The sequence below is a fragment of the Hydra vulgaris genome, chromosome 04 (genome assembly GCF_038396675.1).
Source record: "Hydra vulgaris chromosome 04, alternate assembly HydraT2T_AEP".
Taxonomy (NCBI): domain Eukaryota; kingdom Metazoa; phylum Cnidaria; class Hydrozoa; order Anthoathecata; family Hydridae; genus Hydra; species Hydra vulgaris.
In genome coordinates this window covers 20,274,939-20,301,477 of record NC_088923.1, presented here as the reverse complement: position 1 = coordinate 20,301,477, position 26,539 = coordinate 20,274,939, and the positions used below count along the sequence as shown (strand labels likewise).

Sequence of the window (26,539 nt, the reverse complement as noted above, 5' to 3'; positions counted from 1 at the left end):
TATATCATCTGCTTCCTTTTCATATGTTCCTTAGTTTAATTTTAAATGTTGAATTACATTTATTGTTCGTCTTATCAATCTATCTGCTCTTTTTAATGAAACATTTCTTTCTTGTAAAGCTGTAGAAAGTATGGAAATTTCTTCTAAGATGTCGAGTATTAGACTTAAGTCTCTCAAAAAGTTTTCATTTTTCAAATATGACACTATTCCAATTTCTTAATTACGAATAAAGTGAATATACAAGGCCTAATAAGATTGCTTTAACGATCCTAGTGCTACATGCTGCCCACCAAGGGCCAAATATTATACCAATTTTGAGTACTTCAATTTCAAGTTCTTTAGATATATTATTTAATTCCCGTTGATGTTTATTTGAAGTATGATAATAAACATGAAGTTTATCGAGAAAATATCTAAAATTATTTACTTCTTTTACTTCTTTTATTACATCATCTAGTGATAACTGAATGCGATGAGCTAAACAATAGCAAATGCTAATATTTGGAAATTTTTCTAATATTTTTGCTGATACTCCAGCCTTTTTTCTGTGAGCTTTTACTGAACATGATTTCCACTCTATTGAAATATGCAAATGTTTAGCACTTTCAGCCTTTAATAATTCTTTGATATACAGTTAAATAAATTGATAAATATCATATTATCAATTTATTTAACTGTATATCAACCGGTACGGAAAACTTTGAAAATTTCAACAACCGGTACAGTCGTACCGGCTGAATATCACCACTGCCTTTATTAGGTTTTTATGCTTGTGCAGATCCAGTAATCCTTAACTTGTTCAGAGTATTTTTTAGCAGTAAATAGCATAGATAAACAAAGATATGCATTATGCACTACCCTGGTAGTAATGTACCAGCCTGGTAGTAATGCAACAGCCTGGTAGTAATGCACCAGCCTGGTAGTAATGCACCAGCCTTGTAGTAATGCGAGGTGGTAGTAATTGCGTGCAATTACTACCACCTCTGCAATTACTGCCACCTCAATATTCCATATAGGGACAAGTAAGAGATTTAATGCAATTACTACCACCTCAATATTCCATATAGGGACAAGTAAGAGATTTGTAGAGGTAGAGAATGGGATCAGAAGAGAGAAAATGGTAAGCACAATAAAGAGAAACAACCTTAGCAGATGCTATTTAGCAATCAATTGTGTATATGGTTTCCATGAAAGGTTAGTAGTAAATAATAATTCAAGAAGACATTAAGACAAGGACTTAGTGAGAGGGTTGCCATTCATTAATATAGGAATGTCGACAGTACTGTGATAGTTGTTCGCAGTAAATAACTGAGTTTTGTTTGAGTTAAAATTTACAAGCCACTGTGAGCCCCAATCTGCTACAGAAGTGATATCAGATTCAAGATTGGCTGCCTGTTCGAAACAATTGAAAAGAGAAGACTTTTGGTCAAGACAGGAGTATATAGTTAAGTCATTGGCAAAAAGAGCTACTTTAGATGTAAGGTTGTCGGGAAGATCATTAATCTAGATAAGAAACAAAACAGGACCAAGGATAGAACCTTGAGGTACCCCAGAAGTTACTAGAAATAAAGAAGAGTTTTGGCCTTCAAGAATGACTTTAATAAAGCGGTTAGAAAGAAACAATTTGATTATCTCAAAAACTTTCCCAGAAACACCATATAAATAAAGTTTATGGAGAAGACCAGCATTCCAAACTTTGTCAAAAGTCTTAGATATGTCAAGAGCAATAGCCCTGGTCTCTCCACTTAGATCTAATGCACAATAAAATCTTTCAGTCACAGCAGTTAGCAAGTCAGCCATAAAGTGAGAGGATTGAAAACCGTATTGATTGTCTGACAGTAAGTTAATTGACTCAAGATGGAATGTAAGAAATTTTTTGATCAAAGTCTCAAAGACCTTGCTTATAACAGAAAAAAGACTGATTGGACAATAATTGGAGGGGTCAGAATGTTTACCTGATTTTTTGAAAATTGGAATAACAGATGCCATTATCCAGCAGGCAGGAAAACAAGACTCAGTCAAGCGCTTTAAATAGTTTAGAGAGAATTGAAGAGAGTTCTAGAGAACAATTTTGTAAGAATATGGGTAAATAGAAAGAGCATGGTCAATTCAATCAGAAATAATATTTAATAGATTGCAGTGTTGGGAAGAAGGAGAACAATAAAGAACAAAGAAAAAGGGGATAGAGTAAAGAGATGATAAGCGGAAGCACATAAAAAAATGGGCTCCTTACGTTGTCTCGACAATGCGCACCAAAAGCATTAACGGGGACACCATGCACTACATGGTACTGTTAATACTCTGATATTTTGCTGTTGTTGATCTAATCAGTCTTTCTGAGAGCTACCACAGAGTTTAGGAAACTGCAATACCAGCCAGCCTCAGAACCATTAAACTGAGTTTTGGAGTTCTACCCTCATTAGGAGATAACAGGAAGAGTTGCATAGCAAGGAGGCACAACCAAAAACATATGAGAATAGTCAAGAAGACTGTTTTTAAAAAAGTTAAGTATAATAATAAAAGGAAAAAAAAAAGCCTCCTACATTGTATTACTCCACCCCCAACCTACAATAACACTCCCAACAACAGCCCACCCACCCCTTAACCTTGGATGGGCTAATAAAGTAAACAAATATTTAAAAAATATATTATTTTTATAACACTTTATAACTGACTTTCAAGCTGTTAAATAAAACTGTAAGCATAATACAGTTTTTTAAATACTTTTTCTTTTTTTAGACTGTTTTTGAAACAATGAACACAAAGAAATCAAAAGAGACAGTAAATGTAATGAAAGAAAAAAGGTTAAATTATTCTGTGCATGAATAGTTTTTCTTGTTATTAAAAATGTTATTGGTTGTTTCCAAAAATAATTTAATTTGCATTAAGGTTCTCTTTGTATTTATAGTAGGAATCATAAAAGTTATTTTTTTTATCTCTTAGACTTTATCATACTAATGTCATTGAACATTGCAAAGCTAAATCCAAGGTTGCTCCTTTATCTCTTGAATCAACAGATATTCCGACCGAAACCTTGGCTGATGTAAGTAATTTTTTTGGCCAGTTATAAATAAATTAATTTATTTTTAAAAACATGGATGTGTTATTGTTTTAATCAAAATATTTTAATTTTTAATGTGCTATTATTTTTAGGACAAGTATGTTGCTGATGTCTTCTCCATAAATAAAAATGGTTAGCATTTGTTTATATTTTGAAAATGTTTTTTTTTTTAATATTGCTTTATTGGTATTTTTCTATTTGTAATGCTTTCTCAAAGTCCAAATATCTTGTGTAATTTTATATGATACCAATTTCAAAAATGATGTTTTTCTTACTACTTTTTAATACATGTTTTTATTATCATTTGACAGTATACAAAGATGAAAATTATATACCACATCAATCAATTGATATAGACAGGGAAAAAGGGTAAATATATTGAAAATCCTTTTTTATGCTAAACAACAAACTAATTATACTTATGTTTCTAGTTAACAAATGCATTGGTTATTTTTTTTTTATATTTTATAAATATTGAATATCAAAAAAACAGGTTTTGATTTTAAATGATTGCAAATTGTGATCAAATAGTTTAAAAGAATTTTACTTTATCTTTAAAAATATATTCAAGTTTTAATTTTAATAAAATTTTAATATTAAAACATTTTAATAAAAAAATAATACATTAAAAAATCAGAGCTTTGAATTAAGTATTTTAACTTTTTTTTAAATTACCGAAATCATCAAAGGTCACAGTAAATGTTATTAATATTAATGTTGACATCTTCAAAATAAAGTTGAAAAGAATTAAAAAACAAAGTCTTCAGTTTTTTCAACAAAAGTTTCAATTAACTGATTAGATAACACACAGCTAGCTCATAAAAACTTCTAATAGAATAGTGCCTTATCTAAAGTATACAGTTTCTTATTTTTATTCTATATTACTTGTACTCATTTAGCACCTAATCCTTTATCTATATATTATCTTATTTATCTATATCTTATCTCCATTGATTATGTATTATCTCCTTTTGATAGATTTCAATTAACTTCTTTTGAAAAAGAAGCACAAAATGTCTCATTAGAGGTATTTTCAGATGATCGTGTCACAATGAAAAATCAAAAAGCTTCTCAAAAATGGTAGTTAATTTATTGATTTTTTCTAATTTTTTTTTTTCATAATTATTCTTTTTGTTACAGTTTTTTAATATATTTTTGATATATTTAATATTGTTGTGTGTACACTCTTATGTAAATCATTTTTCAAAAAACCAAATTTATTTTTACATGATGTCCAAATATTAGGTCTAGGAATTAATTCATGAGCTTTTTAATTGAAAATTGAAGGTTTATTTCAAAAACTAAATGGATGAATACATTAATGAAAATAGTGTCCATCGCTAGTCACTACTTTTGCCCATCTTTCCGGCAATTTATGAATTCCGTGTCGAAAAAATGCTTCATCCTTAGAAGTGATCCAATCAGAGACCCATTTTTCGATATTTTCTGAAGAAGTGAAGCGCTGTCCAATCAAATCATTATTCATGCAATCGAACAAGTAGTAGTCAGAAGGAGCAATGTCTGGAGAATACGGCGGGTGGGGTAACACTTCCCATCCGACATTTTCCAAATAGTTTTTGACAGGTTTTGCGACATGTGGTCGAGCGTTATCATGCTGAAAAATGAGTTTATCATGTCTGTTACCCCAATCTGGTCGTTTTATGACCAGAGCTTGCTTCAAATGCATTAATCTTCAAATTTTTTCGGATGTCCTGGTCGCTCTTGGTCTTCCAAACAAAATCACCACTTTTAAACCGTGCAAACCACTTCTGACACGTTCGCTCAGCTAGAGCATGGTCACCATAAACTTCAACCAAAATACGATGACTTTTGGTAGCACTTTTCTTCATGTTAAAGTAATGAAGAAGAATCCCCCGCAAAAACACTTTATCAGGAACAAAAATCGACATTATCAGTTAAATTAAAAATAGTGTTGTTTGCGCTTAAATCAAATGATTTATGATGAAAATGATGCGCAATAACAGTGATCTTCGCACGCATGCGTGGCTAAACGAAACACTGAGACAATAAGCTAGTTTCGTAATCCCTTGTCAAACTGCACAAATTAATTCCTAGACCAAATATATAAACCAAATATGAGTTTTTAAAAAATCAAAATAATTTGGATTTCTAAAAAATCAATTTAAATGTCCAGATTATCAGATTAAGTTGTTTTTTTAGAAAATCAAAATAATTTGGATTTCTAAATAACCAATTTGAATATCCAGATTATCAAATTAAGTTAGTTTTTTAGAAAACAAATGCTATTTGGTTTTCTGAATATTCGATACTTGTTTGTTTATTGGGACTAGCCATACGACCAAGAATTTTCAGAAATCATAGTTGAATTGATGTTTTTAGTCAAAATTAAATATGAAACACAATTTTTAATGCATTTATAATTTTTACATTACAAATTTAAACTTGATGAGTTTCACACAAGTCATTTTACTTCAACATCTCTAGAGAAAATGATTTGAAATTTGGTTGACAAGCAGTATTCCCAATTAAGAAAGATGTCACTTTTATTCTATAAATACAGAGAAAGCTGTTTAAAATGTTAGAGAAGTTGTAGAAGAAACTAATGTTTAGAGAAATGTTAGAGAAGTTGTAGAAGAAACCATTGTTTAGAGAAATGTTAGAGAAGTTGAAGAAGAAACCAATGTTTAGAGAAATGTTAGAGAAGTTGTAGAAGGAACCATAGTCATAAGAAATAGATAGTCTGGTCACTCGGGCCATATTATGTGATTTTTCTAATATTTGTTGAAAACACTTGAAAACTGTCGAACGGCCAGGAACAGAGTGCACAAAGTATGGAAACGAACAAAGAGTTCAATGGTGAATTTGATTTTAAAACATTTTTTTCTTTGGAGAATGATTTTCTTTTTGCAGACAAAAATTTTAATAAAGATTTAGACACATTGGTATTGGAGTTGTCTAGTGAACCTGTTGAAAGCATATTTTCTCAAAGAGGCTTTACAAGGCATACAAATTCAAAATATCAAAGTATTCCTTTGAATTTAACATTACAAAATCACCAATTCTTCTCAGCGAATTTAAAAGTCTGCTCGATAAAAGCATTACTACCTTGATTGACGACGAATGCTACCTGATTTGTATAGAAATAAGTTAAGAATTAATCATGCTATTAGAAAATTCACAACAAGCCCTTGAGGCAACAATAGCTAGTTTTAAAGATAATGGCAATGCAGAAAAGTTTTATCCTCAATTTTACAAAGATATTAATTGTGATGGAGGAATTTTTATCAACAGTCTGACTAAAAAAACTAGACTTCTTGGCTATGAACTATGCAATCATGTTTTAACATTTCTTACAAACTCATTTTACAAAATTTCTTTTGTAAATTTAAATGATTTATCGTCAGTTGAACTTTCAGATAGAGATAAAGAAATTATCTTGTATCAAAGTAGTTATGTATTCAGTACATTTTATTGCAGAGTTCGCAGTTCACGAACTTTGTAGTCTTTGCACAAATCAAGTATCCAAAGAGTCTTTAAACTTATTTTATCATCTAATTACACTTTATGTTAGAGTGAAATCTTTTTCAGGTGCAAACGAAAAACTAAGTATCCACAAACTTAAAGAGAATCAAACAAAGTCAAAATTACTCTGTTAAAAAATGAAAAAAACATCAATTGGTTTCAAATAAATAGTTCAATATAATATCACATTCAAAAACGGCTATTTTCATAGCCACAAATATTATTTTGAAAAAATGTTTCGATTTGTTTGTGTCAATAAGTCATAGGTAAGGCCCTCAAGACTTAAACTCCAAAAGACCCTTGTCAAAATGTAGCACAAAAATAAAATATACACACTATAGTTTTTAATTTATAATAAACAAATATTTTCAGGTTAACTTTCTGCTCTGACTGACTTGTAGAGAGAGTGTTGTTTCATTAAAATCAGAACTGGGTATTTTTATTGTGATACTACCACTAGGAAGATTGCCATCCAAGGTTAAGGAGCTCCTACCTCAGTCAGGTCACCCTACTATGAATTATATGTATTATATATATATATATATATATATATATATATATATATATATATATATATATATGTATGTATATATATAGAACTCTTATATGCTGTCCGAAAGTTTTTTCCATATTTTGTTGACAAAAAGTAAAATTTAAAACGCAAGACTGGAATTTTTTGTTTTTTTACTTGATAGATTGCCTGCCCCAACTAAACCCCTACTAGAGGTAGCAGCACTCCCTTGCGAATCAGGCTATAAGATAGTTGATGTAGCAACACTCCCTTGTGATTCAGGCTATTTGTCAGTCGATATAGCAGCACTCCCTTGCGAGTCAGGCTATAAGATAGTTAATGTAGCAACACTCTGCGCATGATCTACTGTAAAAAAAATAAAAATAAAAATATTTTATTAAAAAAAATTAAAAATAAAAACATTTTATTAAAAAAAATAAAAATAAAAACATTGTTTATATTGTTAAAAACATTCAGAATGTTTTTAAAAACATTCTGGTCAAATAAATTTGGGTTTTTGTGGTTTTTTTTAAAAACAATTAATTTGTAATTAAATTAATGGTTTTGACTTTCGTTCAACACGCAAATGTTGGACGAAAGTCAAAAGTAATTAAAAATGACGCATGTGTTGGCGTAAGAATCATTTTTTTCCTTTCGTGCTTCCCAAATGCAACAAACTATATATATATATATATATATATATATATATATATATATATATATATATATATATATATATATATATATATATATATATATATATATATATATATATATATATATATATATATATATATAATTTTGCAATACTCAAACTCATATTATATGCATAATTTTACCATACTCAAACTCATAATATATGCATAATTTTACCATGCTCAAACTCATGAAAATCAAAACTTTAAATGAAATTATGGCTAAAAATATCAAAACCAGAAAACAAACATTCAAAAAATTTAGAATTTATATTAAGAAATATTTTACATATGAAAAAAAATTCTAGTCCTCTCTTGTATTAGCCATTTGAGATTATATATATAGGACCGTTCTGAGCTCAATTGAATTAAGATTAAATTATGACACCATACACCTAAGTGAATAGGTGTCAAATAAAGGTTTTTGTTAAGATTTCTTACTTTACAGATAATGTAAATATGCTAAGAGCAGACATTAAACCACTGATCTATTGCTTCTAATGCAAGCAATCTAACCACTACAATATAAAGGCTCCCCCGTGCACCCAATAAGAGGAAGGGACAGCAAATTTACAGAGCTTTTTTCAAATATTAAAGGTTCCTAAACCAAATTTGAGGAGCTAATAATCTAATACCTAATAATCAAATGTTTTTTAAAATTATGGTGTCCTAATGACAGTTTTTGGGAAAAATACATTTTTTATATATCCAGTGGTACCTATGAAAAATAGATGAGCTTTAAGGAAGTCACCAAGTATCACCCCTGATTACGCGCTAGGTCCCAAATACAATTTCATTGTTATCAGAGGTTCTATAAAAAATCCTAATATTTAAATAATATCCTTAGAGGTACTATAAAAAGCATCATAGGTGTTTGTTTACATTTTAACAAAAGTAAAACAAACAAAAAAACAAGTCTGCAAAATAAACTTTTTTATTTATTATTTTAACAATGAATTTCTCAATTAACTGATCAATATTTTATGCCATTTAATGTTTTTGAAAAAATTTGTGGCTATAAAAATAGCCATTTTTATGCAAATTCATTTATTTGTTTTCAGCAGTACAAGGAGACATAAGAGGGTTATTAAATCACTTGAAAAGTTAACTTATTATTAAATTACTTGAAAAGTCAACCTTTTTATCAACAGATTTTTCAGAGTAAGTCCATTTTCGGTGTGGTATATGTGTCATACTCTCCTCCATTGACATTTTGTTTGATTCATTAAGATTCAGACAGTTACCTGTAATTGGGTGAAATATATGTTGATTTCAAATTGTATTATCATTGAATCCAAAATCAAACAAGGAAGAATTATCTTTTCTACCAATTGACCGTTGTTGTCCGAAGTAATTTTCTACAGGATCCTGACAAAACCTTTCAGTTAATACATAACTTACATTGTTATTAATTAAAAATTTGACTAGTTCAATAACAGAACTGTGATCTTTATACCTTCATGGGTTTGCCAAGTAATAAACATATTACTTTTATCACTTTTTGAAAAATTTCTGGGTCTTGATTCAATGGAAAAAAGCCAATTAGAAAGGTATTTTAAAAAATTTTCTTTTTGCCATGTAAATTGAACATCATTAGTATCAGAAAATGGTTTCAAAAATGAGTTGCGTTTTAACATATAACCATTTGTATTACGAACATTTAAGCAATTAAAAAAATCATTATAATATTTGCAAAACTCTGCAGTTCCAGCAGTATCAAATGGTGCATAGATTTCTAATGCTGTTCTACATGAATTACTTAAAACTTGTACAGCTAAACGAACATTCATAACTGAAAATGGAGTTATTTTGATGTGCTCAACGGTTAGCTTTAGACACACATAAAGTTGACATTTTAAATCTTCATAAAACAAATCAGTTATATGAGACCATAAAACATGTTGACCCTGATTCCACATATAACAATTGCTTTTACCAGCTCCATAATGAGAAAGGCTGTTCCTTACTGTTTTAATTAAATGAGGGACATCAGAAATAATATATATATAAACCTTTTATTGTCATCATCAGCAAATAAATTATCAGTGCGGTAAGTCACATTAACATGACCATTATTATCTTCTTTCTCAGTCAGATTAAAATGCATTTTAAAAAATTTTCTATTCGATGATACTCCATCACAACTGAGATTTCTAAAATGCCAACAGCTTTCCAAAAAAGAGAAAATAATTGCACTGATGTAATATTTATAGTAGCAAAGTTTGCAAAACTGTTTTTGAAAGGATTTACAATACTTTTTATTAAAAAAACTAATACATAAGAATTAGTTTTCTTCTTGTCTGCCTGTTGTAATGTTGCAAAATTAACAATAGGATCATCCAAATCAACATAACCAATTAGTTCTCCAGAATGTTTGTCCTAAACAAGATTTTTTTGAATTTTCATTTCATCAAGAACTAGGACAATAAACTTTTCTTGAGCTGAAAACTTTATCTTTTAATTCTTTGATTATAGTTTTATTAAATCCTAACTTTGGCTTCACATAATTTTTATAGTCACGCAATCGCCTACGACTTGGTAAAACTTAGAAACCAGAATTATTTTTCTCATTTAAGCATACTGCTTCATAACCAGCTGGTAATTTTGCATCTAATCCCAAACAGTAACGTATTATTGCTGGATGATAGCGAATCCCTTGCTTTAAGCTTTTTAAATATTTTTGCTGCTGTTCCCAAAGCAAGCTCTTTGGAAACAGCAGCAAAAATATTTAAAAAGCTTAAAGCAAATGGAGAAATCTTGCTTTTATCAGCTCCTGCCATTATTTGAACTAAATAACTTTCAATACTTTTACTTATAGCTAGTGATGAATTTTCAATCTCCTGCTTCATCAAAGCTAATTCCTTTTTTAATTCTTTACTTTCCAGACGAACACTCTGTAATGTAAGCTTCAGACAATCTGGAGATGTTATTAAATTTAATTGGTGCATTTAATTTAGCAGAGGTACAACCATTGGCAACCTTTTTTTTCAAACTTATGATTTCTTTTTATTGAGAACAGCATAACACTTACTCAATCAACATAATACATGACTGAGATTGAAAATACTCTGTCTGATGTAAGGGAAACTCATTCCCTAAAATTCCCATGAAAATAAATCAAACTTTTTTGAAATACAATGTTTAATATACAGATTTGACTTTAATGCGAATACATCAGTTATTCTAGAACACAGGCTAAATGAAATGACAACAGAAATAAGATTTGAAGCTGAAATATATCGCATTGATCTTTTATATTTTGTATATACTAAATGATTATCTGGAATGAGCCAAGAATATACACGAATGGTAAAAGCAAGACTATCATCAACATATATTTCATATCGAGGACATAAGTGGATTGTGTCATTAGGTTTAAATTCTGCCACAACAGGACTCACACTCACTTTCCAGTCACAAATCTTTAACTTGCTAATACGATTTAGGAACTCTTCGTATGATTTATATATAGGTTTAAAAGTAATAACACTATTTGAAATCATAGAAGCATCTCTTTTAGCAATGATTGAAGATGCAGATTCCCTTTGTATAGGTATTGATGACATAAAACTTTTTTTTGGTAGACACAGTCGGTAATGATCCAGGTTTTAGTGACTTTCTGTTATTGTTATGAAGTATCATTTCTGGAAGATAATGCTTTTCGCAAATAAACAGACTCTTACTTTCTATTTGAGCTTTTTAATTCTTGAATACGATCTTTAAGAATAATGAATACGATCTTTAAGAATAATGGTTATTAGATTTTTCCTCCAAGAAGTATTAAAACTATCGTTGGGTGCAGGAATTTTAAATATTGAAACTCCCTTATGCCTCCTAGAATTACTGCATCCATAAATAGAACAATTAGTACCAGGCATTTAAAAAATTAGATGAAGAAGATGCAATTTAAACAAACAGTTCATAGAAAAACAACCGACAAAAATAAATTTTGTGCACTCTGCGGCAGACTGATCACTAAAAAATTGCTAACAAAGAGTTGATCAAAGGAATACTGCAAATGGCCAGACTATCTATTTCTTATGACTCTGAAGAAACCAATGTTTAGAAAAGTTGTAGAACAAACCAATGTTTAGAGAATTGATAGAGAAGTTGTAAATGCTATTTAAGAAACTGGCTTTCCATCATTCAGAAAAAGTACAGTACAAGAGCTAAGTGAAGATAATTTTGACAAAAGAATGGACTTTAGTGATACCATGTTGTTAAAGTTTGAAGAAAATTCCAGCTTGCTAAACAAGTTTATTTACTATAAAAATACTGTATAGTATATATAACATGCTCACATAGTTCATTGTTTGGAGAGGATTTATCTTTACATACAATGTATACAAAGACTAACCCTCTACAATTCATGAGCTTTGTTAGCTGATAGAACAAAGGTGTGCAGTGATAAACATTGAAATGCGTTAAAGAGCCTGCAAAAATGCATCGGTTCATTTAAAACGATACCGAGAGTAGATGGTAAAAAAGTTGAATAGCCACATTTTTTTATTTTTTTATTTTATTAAATATACTATTATATAAGATTATAAAAACTTTATTCTTTCTTCATTACTTGCTTAATTAATGTACATACAAAACTTATGTAACATCCTATATATATATATATATATATATATATATATATATATATATATATATATATATATATATATATATATATATATATATATATATATATATATATATATATATATATATAAGCATTCAATTTTACTACATAACTGTTTTTTTTTAATCTAAAAAAATTTAAAAAAATATTACTAGCTTCTTGTGTAATATATATATATATATATATATATATATATATATATATATATATATATATATATATATATATATATATATATATATATATATATATATATATAAGTTCTTACAACTTTATAAATTTTAGGGACAGAAAACGCAAGAGATTTGTTTCTACAACTGGGAACAGTTCAAAGAAAATTAAAACTGAAAGTGGAAATTTAATTTCATCTTCATATAAGTCCAATGCGTATCTTTTTGTATTACAATTGTTTTTTGAAGTTATAACATCAACATCCTTTTGTTTTAACATTCTAAAAGTGAAACTATGAAGGTGGAACTTATTTTTGTTTTAACATTCTAAAAGGCAGAAATATGCCTATTAAAACCAACTAATCTCAACAACAACAAAATTTTTTTTTTTTTTTTTTTTTTGTAGGACTTCCAAAATTAGTCACAATATCTATATCATTATTAAGTTTCAAAATTTTTTGATGTCTGTAATCTGTTACAGACATAAATTTTTTCTTTAAATTAAATTTTTTTAACTTTAATTTAAAGAGAAAATTCTATACTTTTATAAATACTTTTAATCACTTTCATTAAAAAAAAAAAACTTTTATAGTGAAAAATAGAGCTAATAAATCTCAGAGTTCACAATATAACATTAATGTAATAAGTTTAACATAAAGTTTAACATTAAAATTAAAATTTGTAATCCCTCATAATAATACTTTTGCATACAAATAGCACCATTTGTTATACGATTTCAAATTTAATAATAACGGTAAATGAAAAAAAAATCTTGAAAAAAAACGCAGTTTTTACATTATAAAAATTTAAGGATTATGCAGTTTATTAAGTTCTTGCATTATCTTCTCTAAGCTTATTTGCATCTTTTTGAGAAGTAGCTTTATCTTTCTTTATCTTTCATTCACTCAAGTTAAGTATAAGATTTTTCTTATAACTTCTAATCGAAATTTTTCTGCTAAATTTTATTCTTTTTATGTTTTAATTTGAGGTTAAATCTAAATTCTATTATATTTAAAAGTTGTTTTGAAAAACTTTATCTAACTCTATAAGTTTCCTAAATGGAGGATTTAAATGAAAAGACTCATGAAGACAAAACCTGGCCACACTACACATAATGCACTTTTTTGTGTGTCAATAAAGTGTTTTTTGAAACTTTAAATAATTAAAATATTTATTTGTAGAAATGTTAAGTATTTAATTATTTATTATATTATCTTATAAATTCTGGGGTTGAAAACAACAATGTTTTAATTTTTTGTATACAGTTGTGGCCAAATTGACCACATAATTTTTATAGATAATTATTTATAAACACAAAAAAAGTGTGCTGACACACTAAACAATTATGCATTGCATGGGGGGTTGCATAGTTATCAATCAGTAGGAAAATATCTTATATACTCTAATATATTAAAATCATGTTTAATTCAATTGTTACTTTTTTAAAGAATGGCTACAATGTCACTTGCCAAACTTGTGTCAGTTAAGCAGTTGCAGCAGTTAAGCGGTTTGCAGCAGAAAAAGTCAGTATTTGCTAGCTATCAAACTCATCCTTTAGTTCCTGATAAACTTAATTTTGATTATAAATTTGATTATAATCTTTGCATGTTATTTGCAATTTTATAACTCTAAATTATAATTTTATAACTACTAAATTAACTCAATTATACTTTAAAATTATTTCGCATTTTTCAAAAAAAGACTCCACAAGTTATTTTATTTACACTTTTTATTCACATTGTCTTGTTTTGGTTTTTGCCATCTTTATATATTTTAATACGCAAGACAAAACTTTACTTAAAGTAAAGTTGATGTTTAAAAAAATACTTAAGATTTTATATATTATTTTATAATAGATAGAACTGCTATGTAATAAAATTCTATGAATCTTATAATTGTTCTGTTGACTATGTTAACTTTTTTGCTGTTCTTTTTTGCATTTATTTGATAAATATTCAAATTTCAAGTCTGTTGTCTATTTTTGTCGTTTAATTTTAGTCATAACTGTTTTTAATAAAACTTATTTTTTACATAAATAAAACTTTTTTTTCGAGCTACTTATATTAAATTATATATTAAGGTTTCTGCAAAAACATCAATGTTGACAAATTTATGATTGTCAAACTTTAAACAGTTTAAAACCTTTTCATAAATTAAGCTCATTGCTTAAATTATGAAATGTAACTTTATAAGTTAAACTCGTTACTTCATTTTGGTGTAAAGTGCAGAGCCATACTTTCGCAAGTGCACCCGCACTGAGCCCCCGATATTTAAGTGGACCCGAATATTAAAAACACGTTTTTGTAATATGAAACTTGTTTATAAGAAACTAGCACTAGAAGCCAAATCTTAAGAATCTTTAGTACTTAATTACTTTTCGATTAAAAACTTATTTTATTCAGAGTTCGAGGAGCATTTCCTAATTTTGCACGCGCAATCAAATGAAACTCTGTTCAAATGAAAATAGATTTATGCTCAAAATTTCCCTTTAGATAAGTTTAAATTAATCTAAAAATCAATCAAATGGAAACAAAAAAATTTGATTAATTTGATAACAATTTAATTTGAAAAATATTATTTTTAAAATATATTTAAAATATTCCTAATAGTTCTGTTGTTTTATTGTTTCAAATTGTTAGTTTTTATTGGTTTTTTGAACAGTTTTGTTAACATTTTTAAACTCACTTGTCAATTTAATTTAAATTTACATACAACATTTAATTACCTCAAATGTCCATAAGATGTTATGAAAGCAGCCCTTAAAATAGAGCGAAACAGATCTGGAAAGTAGCAGAATTAAATAGCCTTGCTGGATAATTAGATAAACTTTTTAAATGAGGCAAAAGTTCATCAGTTTTGAACACTACTTTAATCAAAATATGCAATTTAAATGGTAAATCTCAGTTTGAAAACGATAATGTTGAAGAAGATATGAATAAGCCACAACTTCAAAACATCGATAACCAAAACAAGAATGTAGGTGGTGAATCATGTCAATATTGAGGATATTATATCTAACAAGACTTCAGAAATTAGTGATAACTTACAAACGGAGAGCAGCACTTAACCAAAATGAAATTATGATATATTAGATCCTGCAACATGGCCTGTTGAAATTGACAACAAACAACAGATGTTTTTGGTAGAGCAGTCACCAAAAAGTATTAAAGATCCAATATAAAAGAAATTCTCAAGGAAGATGTTTCAGTGACACTTTTTTTACCGATAAATAAAAAATGGTGAAAAAGAATTAAGAAATTGGCTTTTATGTTCTAACTCGACAGGAGAAGTTTCTGCTTCTTTTGGCGTTTGTTTTCATCGATAAGATAAGCTTTACTTTAAGTGGAACATGAATATTTAAAGAAACATCTTGAGTCAGTATATAAATAGCAAATTCTAGAATTTAACCTTAAACACAGAAAAGGAATAGATCATCTCAATGAAGATGTGTTTAATTAAAAAACGAAGATGACGAATAATTTTAAAATGTATTGTAAAAGTGGTATTTTTTTTAAGTGAAAGAAATTTAGCTTTTAGGGGCAGCAACGAAAAACTCTTTGAACCAAATAATGGTAATTTTTTAGGAGTAATTGAGTTACTTGCTGGTTTTGTTCCAGAACTCAAAATGCATTTAAAATCAATCACTGGTACAGAAAAAAGAGTTACATATTTTTCTGTGAAAAGTCAAATCGAAATTATCTTCCAACTAGATTCTAGAGTTTTACATACAATAGCAAGTGGTATTAAATCATCAAAATACTTTTCCATTATGATAGATTCTATACCAGATTTTTGTAAAAAAGACCAGTTGTCCATCATTATTTGGTATGCTATTATCTCTTAATGATTTCATAAACAATTTTGAACAGATTATAAAAGAACCACAAGAAGCATCGGTAGATATAGATGTTATAGCACAGTTCACTAAACGGTCTTCTTGTGATATCAAGTAGAAACAAATTTTTTGTCATATTCTTGATAAATTAAACAAATCTTTTTTGTCATATTCTTGATAAATTACTAGAACTTAGTTTAGTCAAAAGGGAGAGTACGTAAACTCAAGAGGTTGGCAGACTATTTTTATTACACAGACCATAAAAATAAAGCAAATGAGAAATATTAAGATATTGATATACCGAATGAAGAAATTGAGCCAATAGGCGATGATTGATCCAATTGAATGCTGTGATGATACTGATATAAGTGATCTCATTTCTGAACATGATGATGAGTATGACCATCTAACTCAAATGGCTGAAGATAAGTTTAAAGAATCTTATTTCAATAAACTAATCAATAAAGTAAAAGATTCATTGCAAGAACAATTTGAATTATATAATTTTTAAATCAAATTTTTGGTTTTCTTTTCGATAATAAAAAGCTAAAAACTATGAACACAAATGAATTCAATATTAGTTGTTCAAATCTGTTCAAACACTTAGGAAATGATGTTGAAGAGGAGGAATTCAAAAAAGAACTTTTTATTTTAATATATATTTTAGAAGGTAATTATACTATTTATAGAGAATTTGGAATTTATTTTAGTAAGGAATTTGGAAGAATTATATCCAAATGTATGTATTGTGTATGTAGAATGATTTTAACAATACCCATTACCATTGGTTATTGTGAACGATCATTTTCAAAACTAATTCAAAATTAATTACAAATTATCTGTGTTCTTCAATGTCACAGGAAAGACTTTCAGGATTTACAATACTGTTGATAGAAAATGCTACTGCAAAAAGGCTATGAAAATTAATTTATAATTACTTTGTATAACTTTTTTTATAGAAATAAAACCCAATAAAAATGAATTCAATAAAGTTAAAAAAAAATTTTTAAGGGCCTCAAAAAGTTACAGCACGGCTCTGGTAAAGTGTCACATATAATGCATCATTTTGGTGTGAAGCGTAACATAATGTGAGTTGCTACACACTGCTTATTAGTCTCCCAACAATTTAAATGTTTTACAATCAAGTAAAAGAGATAATGTATGAATAAAGTTGATATTGTTAATAAATTTATAATTATCACTAATCTAACACTATTATTATCTAAATATTCAACACAGTTAGCATTTTAAAAAAAGTTTAAGCAGATTAAGTTACTCCATAGCAGTCTGTAGATGTGTCTAATGATGCATAAACCATGGCTGAGCTAATTATATGACAAAGTAAAGACTATGCATTGCAATATTATGATATTGAGATAGTTGCAATAAATTTTGAAGATGTTTTTATATTAAATAAAGCTTTTCAGTTTTTATTGGATAATTTAAAATATTTCTGTCAAGTTTTCTTTTAATTTACCTTCTCAGAGCATATCGGTACTACTATATTCACTCATTTTTTATAATTCTAAAGTTTTAATAAATAAAATTACTTCTTAGATATAATGCATGGTCACACACAAAAGATTTCTTTCACAAAAAATGATTCCATTTTAAAAAAGTTTATTACTTAATAAACATTTCATTTAAAAATAAGCGGAGAAACAACATAATGTAAAATTATAATTATGTACATTTTTTTAATTGTGCGCATATTCTAATTGTGTGCATATTTAAAAATTATTTTTCCTTAATCAAAGTTAGCTATAACCAATGGATTAAAAAACGACACACTAACTCAAATGAAGATGACACTCCAGATTTTAGAAGTCGCAAGTTTAAACATAAAGGTTTTTGAATTTTAAAATATTTTTGTAATTTGAAATTAAAACTAAAAATTTAATAAACTTATACTTTTTTTTTAATACTATTGTTTAATTATACAACATTTGAAATTTTTTTTTAAACTGTGTTGTTTATACATTGCTGTTTATACATATACATTTATACATATACATTATATACATTGCTGTTTATACATATACATTGCTGAATAAAATTGTTGATTCATTTAGGAAAAGTGAATCAAAAAGTTCAGGGCAACGCAAAAGGTTTTAACAAAAAACAAATGAAAGGAGCCTTGAAATCTAAAGAACAAATTGTTAAAACTAGAATGTCTGCTGCTAAAAAAAGTACAGGTGGCAAAGGAAGTGGAAGAGGAGGTAGTAAAAGTGGTAGAGGAGCTGGAAGAGGTGGGAATAAATCTAAATCAAAAAAGTCTCATCATTAGCAGACCTCCGACACCTTTAAACTAATTTAAATCAATATTGTATTATTATTTTAGTTGATAATAAAATTATGCTCATTTAGGCTGATTATGTTATAAATATTTTAATTTTTTTTTTAATTTTAACATTTGTTATATCTTTTACTAAAGACATTAAAACATAGCTTTAACAGCTTAAAGGTAACTAAATTTATTTTATGGTGTATTATATTAACAGATCATATACAGAGATTTTTTTTTTCAATATATTTGTTTAAAATACATTTTCAAATATTAAGTTCTTTAATATTCTTTTTTTTTTTTTTTAAACTTTTCTAATTAAATCTATTAAAAAAACAATAATGTTAATTTAACACAGTTTTATTTATAACATTTTATTATTTTAGATAATATAATTAATATGTTTTTATTCTGACAAATTTGTGAGAAAATCAACTATCATTTTAATATAATATATTTTTTTAGGCTATAAATTCTATACAACTAAATCTCTTTTGCTGCATAGTTAGATGCTGTTGTTGTTTTTTTATTTAAAGTATAAATGCTTGTTGTCATTCTTTTTTCAGCTTTTTCATATTAAAAATGAAATTAAAAAAGAACTAATAAATATTTGAAAAAAATGAATAGATAAATATTTTAAAATGTTTGAAAAAGAAGTATTAATAAAGTTTGAAAAAGAAGAATTAATAGATACTTGAAAATATTTAAAAAATAAGAGTTAGTAAATATTTGAAAATGAATAATCATGGTGATCATATTTCACTTTCTTTTTTGCCAAAACAAATTCGCCGCTCATTGACAAATTTTCAAAAAAAAGGCATACAATTTGGAATTAAAATGAAGGGCAGGTCAGTTTTTTAGTTGGAAATATATTTTTTCGTAGATAAGAATGATAAAATAGAAATTTAAGAAAAGTAAAAATAATTAATAGAATATCTTTCTTTTTTTTCCAGAGTTCTTATTGGAGATGAGGTAATTTATTTGGTTTCATGTTGGTACTTTTTTAAATTATTTAAGCTAAATAAACAAAAATCATCCTCCATCATCATCATCTCCTCCATCATCAAACCCTCCTTCTTCAAAAAATTAATTATTAGTTTTGATAAAGTAATTTAAGTACTTATTAAACTTTGAAATGATGAAAATGATAATTCAAACTTTTTATTTGTTTATTTTTTCTATCAGGATAATGTGTTTTGACTTGTTGTCCCTTTAATTCAATCTTTTTTTCTTTTTTTTTATTTGACTTGTTGCTTTAATTAAGTCTAGTTTTTTTAGACTTATTTTCCCTTTAATTCAATCTTTTTTATGACTCCTTTAATTCAATATTTTTCAAGTTTTAATAGTTAATATAATTAAAGCTACTTGGAAAGCAATAAAATTAGAGAATCAATAGATTTAAAAAGTCAATAAAAGCTACACATTTCTTGGTTCTGTAATACTGAGTGTTGACACAGCAAAATTTAAATTTTTATGGAACAGAAATGTAGATTTGTTATAAAATACAAATTCTTGCCCTAATTTCAGAAATAATTAACTGCGTAACAATAGTATTTGCAGTTTAGTTAATTGTTGCACAATTTTTTTTAATATTCTGGTTTGCCAGAATTATAAAATTCTTTCGCTGTTTGGAATTGAATTTAAAATAACTATGTAGCTATAGAGTTTGTTGAATTTTTAATTTTCTGGGAAAAAATTTTTAAAATATTCTGTCATAATTGTAAATTCTAGATCAGAAATGCAAAATTGTGAATTAGTGCTAGAAAAATCAATTGAACTAAAATACTTCATATCTCTATTACAGATTTATTACATTTATTATTATTTTTTTTTTATGTATTCTCAACTTTTATGTTTAGATGGGTTTAGGTAAAACTCTACAAGCAATCGCTATAGCATACTATTTTTATGAGAAATGGCCTCTATTAATCATTGCCCCTTCATCGCTAAGGTACAATTGGGTTAATGAACTTGAAGATTGGCTTCCATTTTTACTACCTGGTGATATTAACATGATACGAAGCTTTGCAGACTTAAGGTAAGATTTTTCTTGTTATTATTTATTTTCTAGTCAAAAAGAAAAGCAAACAGCAAACATAGTCCATAGTTTTACTGGTTTATGATTAATATTTGATGAATAAATGCTGCAATACTATTGTTGCATTGAATTTTGCATTTAAAATACCTTTTTTGCATTTAAAATATCATTGTTTTAATTGTGCTTTTTTTTCTTCTTTCAGTCAGATGTTTCTAGCTAAAATTACAATAATTAGTTATGGTTTGATTAGCATTTCTCACAGCCACAAGAATGCTAAAGTTTCAGACCTTATAGCTAAATCAAATTTTGGTGTTGTGATTGTTGACGAGTCACACTTCTTAAAAAGTATGAAAACAGTTCGTACCAAAGTTATTTTAAATTCCCTAAAGAGAATTCCTCATGTTATATTGTTGTCTGGTACACCATCTTTGTCTCGTCCTGAAGAAGTATTAATTTTTGACTAAATTTTTACCCATAAAATAAAATAAAATATTGCTATTTTTTCCCTTTGATTTTTAGCTTTATCCGCAACTTCATCTTATACATCCAACAAAGTTTAACAATTTTCATGATTTTGGTGAAAGGTTCTGCGGAGGTTATTTTGAGACTGTTCGTGGTCGTGGAGGCCAAATATTCAATTCATTTCAAACAAGGTATGTTGTATGCTTATTTATTTATTATATGCTTTCTAAATAACCAAATAAAATCTTCTAAAATGTGTTTAATCTTTTTTTAACTATTGTCATTTTTTAATTTTTGTACTTAAAAAGTAAAAAAAAGTTGTTTTTTTTTGTTTTTTTTTGTTATAGTTTTAAGATTTATGATATTTATGATATTTATTGCTTGTTGCTTATTTGTAAAAATTAAAAAAAATCAGTTTAATAAAAAAAGGTATGTAACTAAAAGATTCTGAATAATAATAATAATAATAATAATAATAATAATAATAATAATTAGGAGTGTCAGTTTTTCATCATCAGTTTTATTTAGAGGAGCTTCAAACTTGGAAGATTTAAATAGACTACTTCAAAATGTAATGATAAGAAGATTAAAAAATGAGGTTTCAATTTCAATTTTTAAATTTTCTGTTTTTAAATTGTATAGACATTTTATATAGTCTATTTCTATAATTAATTTAACAGATGGTCGATTTAAAGCTTTAAATGTCGATTTAAATGATTTGTACAGTTTTATTTACTACCATAAAATGTTATTGTTATAAGTTACAGTCATTATAAAATGCAGTATTAAATAACTTCTTTAAAAAAATTTCTTTTAAGGGAATTCAATGAAGATTTCTTAATTGTTAGTTTATAGTTATCATAAATACAAAAAAAAATAATTTTTCAAGTTTAAAAGTTTCTTGGAAAATATAAAAAAAATAATTGTATTTTCAAGTTAAATTACTGTTATAGTTATCTTTTCTTGAAAAATGATAAATAAAATAAAGAAAAAACAAACGATTTTTCAAAAGTAGTTTCTTTTTTTTAAAATTATTTTTAAACACTGTTAAAGTTTAGTTTCAAAAATTAAATCTTTATAACTACTTTTAAAAGCCACTTAAAAATACTTTTCTCATAGAATATAAAACTCCATAGCTTGCCACAAAAATATGCTGAAAATGTATAAACGTTCTACTGCAAAACAATAAAAAAGAATAAACAAAAAAAAAATTTTTTTTTTTAAAACGCTTAAATTAACTGTTTAAAGATGGAGGATTGTAATTGCTATAATTTGTTTCAATTTTATTAAAGAATAAATTGTCTGGTTTTGCAATTCCATTTAAAATTAAAATGACTTGTTTTAGGGTTAAAGAATTAATGTAATAAAAAAAAAATTAATTTTCAAAATGCCAATAATATGTTTATACCAATAATATGTTATATTTATGTTTTTCTTTTGAGTTTTGTTTTAAAGGCATTTGTGCCAGATTTTCAAAAAATCACTATGTAAAAATTTATAATTTAAAATTGTCTTGTGACAATTTGTTTTCTTTCACTTTTAGGTGCTTACAGAACTTCCATCAAAAAGAAGATCTAAGATTTTTTTCGAAATTCCTGAAAGCAATAAATATAAAAAGGTATAAATTAAAATATAAAATAACATATATAGAGAGAGATATGCGAATCATTTTAACATCAAGTTTCTAATCTTAAAATTGTTAGTTTTATTCCTATTTCTAATGAAAAATTTTAAAAAGATATCACATGTCTGAATGTATTTGGTTGGAGATTTAAGGTAACTAATGTAAGACCTTAATTTATAATTTATTGCAGTATAGTATACATTGTCATCACAAAATAGTTTAGTATTCATTGTCATCACAAAATATGTTATATTGACATTTTGCAGAAATCACAATGTGTTTAAACTTTACTTGTCATGTTCCCCTTTATAATCATAGATTCTCAACTTTTTTTTTAAATAACATTGTGCATTGTTAGTCATTTACTTTATAAAATGTTAGAAAATAATTTTTTTATGAAATTAGCTTGATTTGAAAATATGGAATTTTCTGAATTAGATCTCTAATCACTTTTTTTCTCTTCTAAAAAAGCTGTATGAAATAGAGTAAGCAAAAGGAGTATGCAATTGCTATACAGGGTCATGCCTGACTGGCGTTCATTGTGTACACTGCATGCAGGTGGCCATTTAGTCAAATTTCCTTGACAAAAAGCGTCAAAGATTTTATCTTCATTCTTTTTCCAGGTTGAAAGAGTGTTTTGTGGAATATCAAAAATTTTCAAAATCTCTTTATTTGTTTTTGCATTTCTTCAATTCCATTAGAGTTTTTTATTTCCTCTTTAAATTGTTTTCTTTATGTCTTTTTGATGCCATGATTTTTTTTAAACAGCAGAAGATAATTTACACTAATTATTTTTCAAAAACTCACAACATTCGAAATTTGAAAAAAGATTTTGATGGTTTAATGAGCTTTTCGCGTCAGAAGATAACAAGTTTGATTTACAGAGAGAATCTTACTGATGGGTCTAAAAAATCCATTGGAATTGTGTACGTTTTCGAATTATAGAGATTCGAATTATAGAAAGTTAAACGTAGGAGTTTCTTAAGCGCATTTCACGATGACTTTGTATTTAATCAAATTATGGAGGTTTTCGAATTAAGGAGATTCAAATTAGAGAGATTGTACTGTATTATTATTTTTAAACATTTTAGTCAAAATCTTTAGAATGTCTGAAAGAAAAACGAAAAGATTGTCCAAAATATTTGGAAAAAGCAATTTGTGACACCAATTATAATCAACAATTTATAATCACGCAATTTATAATCACCATTATGTCATCAAATTTGGAAAATTTGATGATATAATAGCAGACCACAGAGGTGTTTTAACACATACAAAAATCAATCACTTTAAAGAACCACATGCCACATTACCTTGGAAATCACTTTCAAAATGAAATAATCACTATCCTTAAAAATCAAATTCAAAAATATATATTAACATCAATAAAAGAATCAAAATATATATCAGTCATTTTAGGCTGTACGCTGGATGCTGGACATGTCGAGCAAATTACAATAATTTTCAGATATGTAAATACTAAAAATAATAAAATTGAAGTAAGAGAAAGTTTCATTGTTTTTTATCAAGCTGAAAAAAGTACTGGAGAATCTTTTTATGATTTCTTAATTCAAAATTTATCTTGAACTAAATATTAACTACATAAAGGGTCAGGGATACGACAATGGGTCTAATATCTCAGATTATCTTGTGGATAATTGTCCAAATCATGAATTTTGGACAATTATCCACAAGTTTTGTTTATGCCATGCAATGCGCATACATTAAGTTTGGCAGTTAATGACGCAGCTAAAGTGTCGTTTTCAATGGTGGATTTTTTAGTATTGTATAAGCAATATATAATTTCTTCAGTGGTTCACCATTTAGATGGCAAGTTTTAAAGAAAAATGTAAAATCTTTAACATTGAAACAGGTTAGGGAAACTCGATGGGAAGCAAGAATTAAAGCGATTAGACCACTGCAACATGAATTAGGTGAAATTTACGATAGTCTCATAGAAATAGCTGAAGATTGTTCAATGCTAAGAGTTTGACATCAGGCTGAATGTTTGGCAATGAAAATTAAATCTTATAAATTTATTTGTTCAATAATAATGGTATGAAAATTTGTAAAAGGTAGATGTCATTAGTAAAATGATGCAGAAAGTTTCTTGGAATATTAGTTCATTTGCTGAATCAATTATAGAAGTTTTAAAGTTTTTTTAAAAGCATTAGAAATGATTAATGTTTCAAAAACGATTTAAATATTTCTAATGAAATTTGTGAAGCAGTTGAAACAGAACCGGATTTCCCTGCTGAAATTAGTGTACATCGCCAATGTCACCGTTGCTATGAAGGAGAAGAAGATATTTTATTTCCTCCAAAAGAAAATTTTCAAATTAATTTTTATTATGTAAAACTAGATACAGCTGTTTCATCTCTTACCACCCATTTTGAAACTTTGTCAAATTTCGAACAATGTTTTGGATTTCTTTACAAATTTATTGATATGGAAGATGAAGAAATAAAAAAAGTTGTTTCAATCTTCATAATTAATTTGAAGATGGTGAATCCTGTGATATCAATGGCGCGGAATTGTATGAATAAATAATTTTTTTGAAAATAATCGTAAAAGACAAAAAGCACCCTGAAGAACTCCTAAATTTTTTATATAAATACAACTTGGAGACATCATTTCCAAATGTCACCACAAGTTTAAAACTTTTTTTAACAATTCCAGTTTCCATTGCTTCAGGAGAGCTAAGTTTCTCAAAACTGAAAATATTTAAAAATTACCTGATGACATCCATGACACAAGAACGTCTCAGTAATGTTTCAGTCATTGCAATAGAAATAGTTGCTGATTCATTAAATATTCAAGAAGCGATTGAACAATTTCCTTCCATAAAATTGCGTCGGGTTAGTTTTTAATTTCATTTTAATATGTAAATGTTAATGTTACATGTAATTTTGTAAATATAAATTAAAAATTAAATTTTGATTTTTTTTTTTTTTTTGATATTGGTTATTTTGAAGGGCGGCCATAGATACTAGCACGCAGCCAGTCAAATGCCCAGGCACGGCCCTGTTGCTATATACTCTATAGTAGATCTATAGGAGAATGCAGTAAAGGGCATAGTGTAGAGTATGGAATTAATTTTAGTCGCTAAGACACAACATAGTTTTATTGTAGCTTTAATATTAGATAGTTGTCTAATGTTCAAGCTAGGTGCTCAACATAGTCAAATTTAATGTTGTATAAATTTAGTCAATTGATGAACAATTCAAGCAGATACGTAAAGTTTTGAGACAGTTGAAAAACTCAGAAGATGGATTTTTTTTGTCAGCGTTTGATTATAACCAGCCATTTAACCAGTTGTTTTGTGACACTGCTCTTGCTAAGGTAAGCAAATATTTATAATTGTTTTTTATTTTTATATAGCTTTGTTTTGGCAACTGCAAAGTAACGTTTTATTAGCATGGTTTATAAACTTTATGCCTAATATTTGACAGTCAACATGTTCCCTCAATTAATGGCATCTAATTACAACTTAGTCAGTTAATTGGAATATCATTTCAAAATAGTCAACTTGTTTCTTCATGCAGTAACCTTGGTTCGTCAAGGTTCGTTTTTCAGAGTTATAGAGTTGAAAGAGGGTTGTAACCACTGCTAAAAAAAAAGCAGCCTCTACTGCTGAAAAAAAAAAAGCCTACACTGTAGTGGCCTGAAGTTTTTAAAGCAAGATAACAATTAACAGACAACTTTTTATTAATATTACTAAGTAT

At 27.1% G+C, this 26,539-nt stretch overlaps 2 protein-coding genes across 2 annotated transcripts in view; both read left to right on the top strand.

Moving 5' to 3' along the window:
• Positions 1-18,772, top strand: part of LOC100215473 (ATP-dependent RNA helicase DDX54) — a 50,572-nt gene extending 31,800 nt beyond the window's left edge. Inside the window, exons 22-29 of the mRNA XM_065795726.1 lie at positions 2,740-2,804; positions 2,944-3,043; positions 3,154-3,193; positions 3,373-3,430; positions 4,040-4,141; positions 12,687-12,788; positions 18,168-18,253; positions 18,479-18,772. Of these exons, the coding sequence (XP_065651798.1) occupies positions 2,740-2,804; positions 2,944-3,043; positions 3,154-3,193; positions 3,373-3,430; positions 4,040-4,141; positions 12,687-12,788; positions 18,168-18,253; positions 18,479-18,693 (768 nt within the window). The 3' untranslated portion in view covers positions 18,694-18,772. The remainder of the gene's footprint in view (positions 1-2,739; positions 2,805-2,943; positions 3,044-3,153; positions 3,194-3,372; positions 3,431-4,039; positions 4,142-12,686; positions 12,789-18,167; positions 18,254-18,478) is intronic.
• A 504-nt stretch (positions 18,773-19,276) lies between these two features.
• Positions 19,277-26,539, top strand: part of LOC100199971 (DNA annealing helicase and endonuclease ZRANB3) — a 29,696-nt gene continuing 22,433 nt past the window's right edge. The window contains exons 1-8 of the mRNA XM_065795724.1: positions 19,277-19,538; positions 19,644-19,662; positions 20,550-20,728; positions 20,931-21,174; positions 21,248-21,381; positions 21,719-21,788; positions 22,734-22,808; positions 26,022-26,156. Of these exons, the coding sequence (XP_065651796.1) occupies positions 19,426-19,538; positions 19,644-19,662; positions 20,550-20,728; positions 20,931-21,174; positions 21,248-21,381; positions 21,719-21,788; positions 22,734-22,808; positions 26,022-26,156 (969 nt within the window). The 5' untranslated portion in view covers positions 19,277-19,425. The remainder of the gene's footprint in view (positions 19,539-19,643; positions 19,663-20,549; positions 20,729-20,930; positions 21,175-21,247; positions 21,382-21,718; positions 21,789-22,733; positions 22,809-26,021; positions 26,157-26,539) is intronic.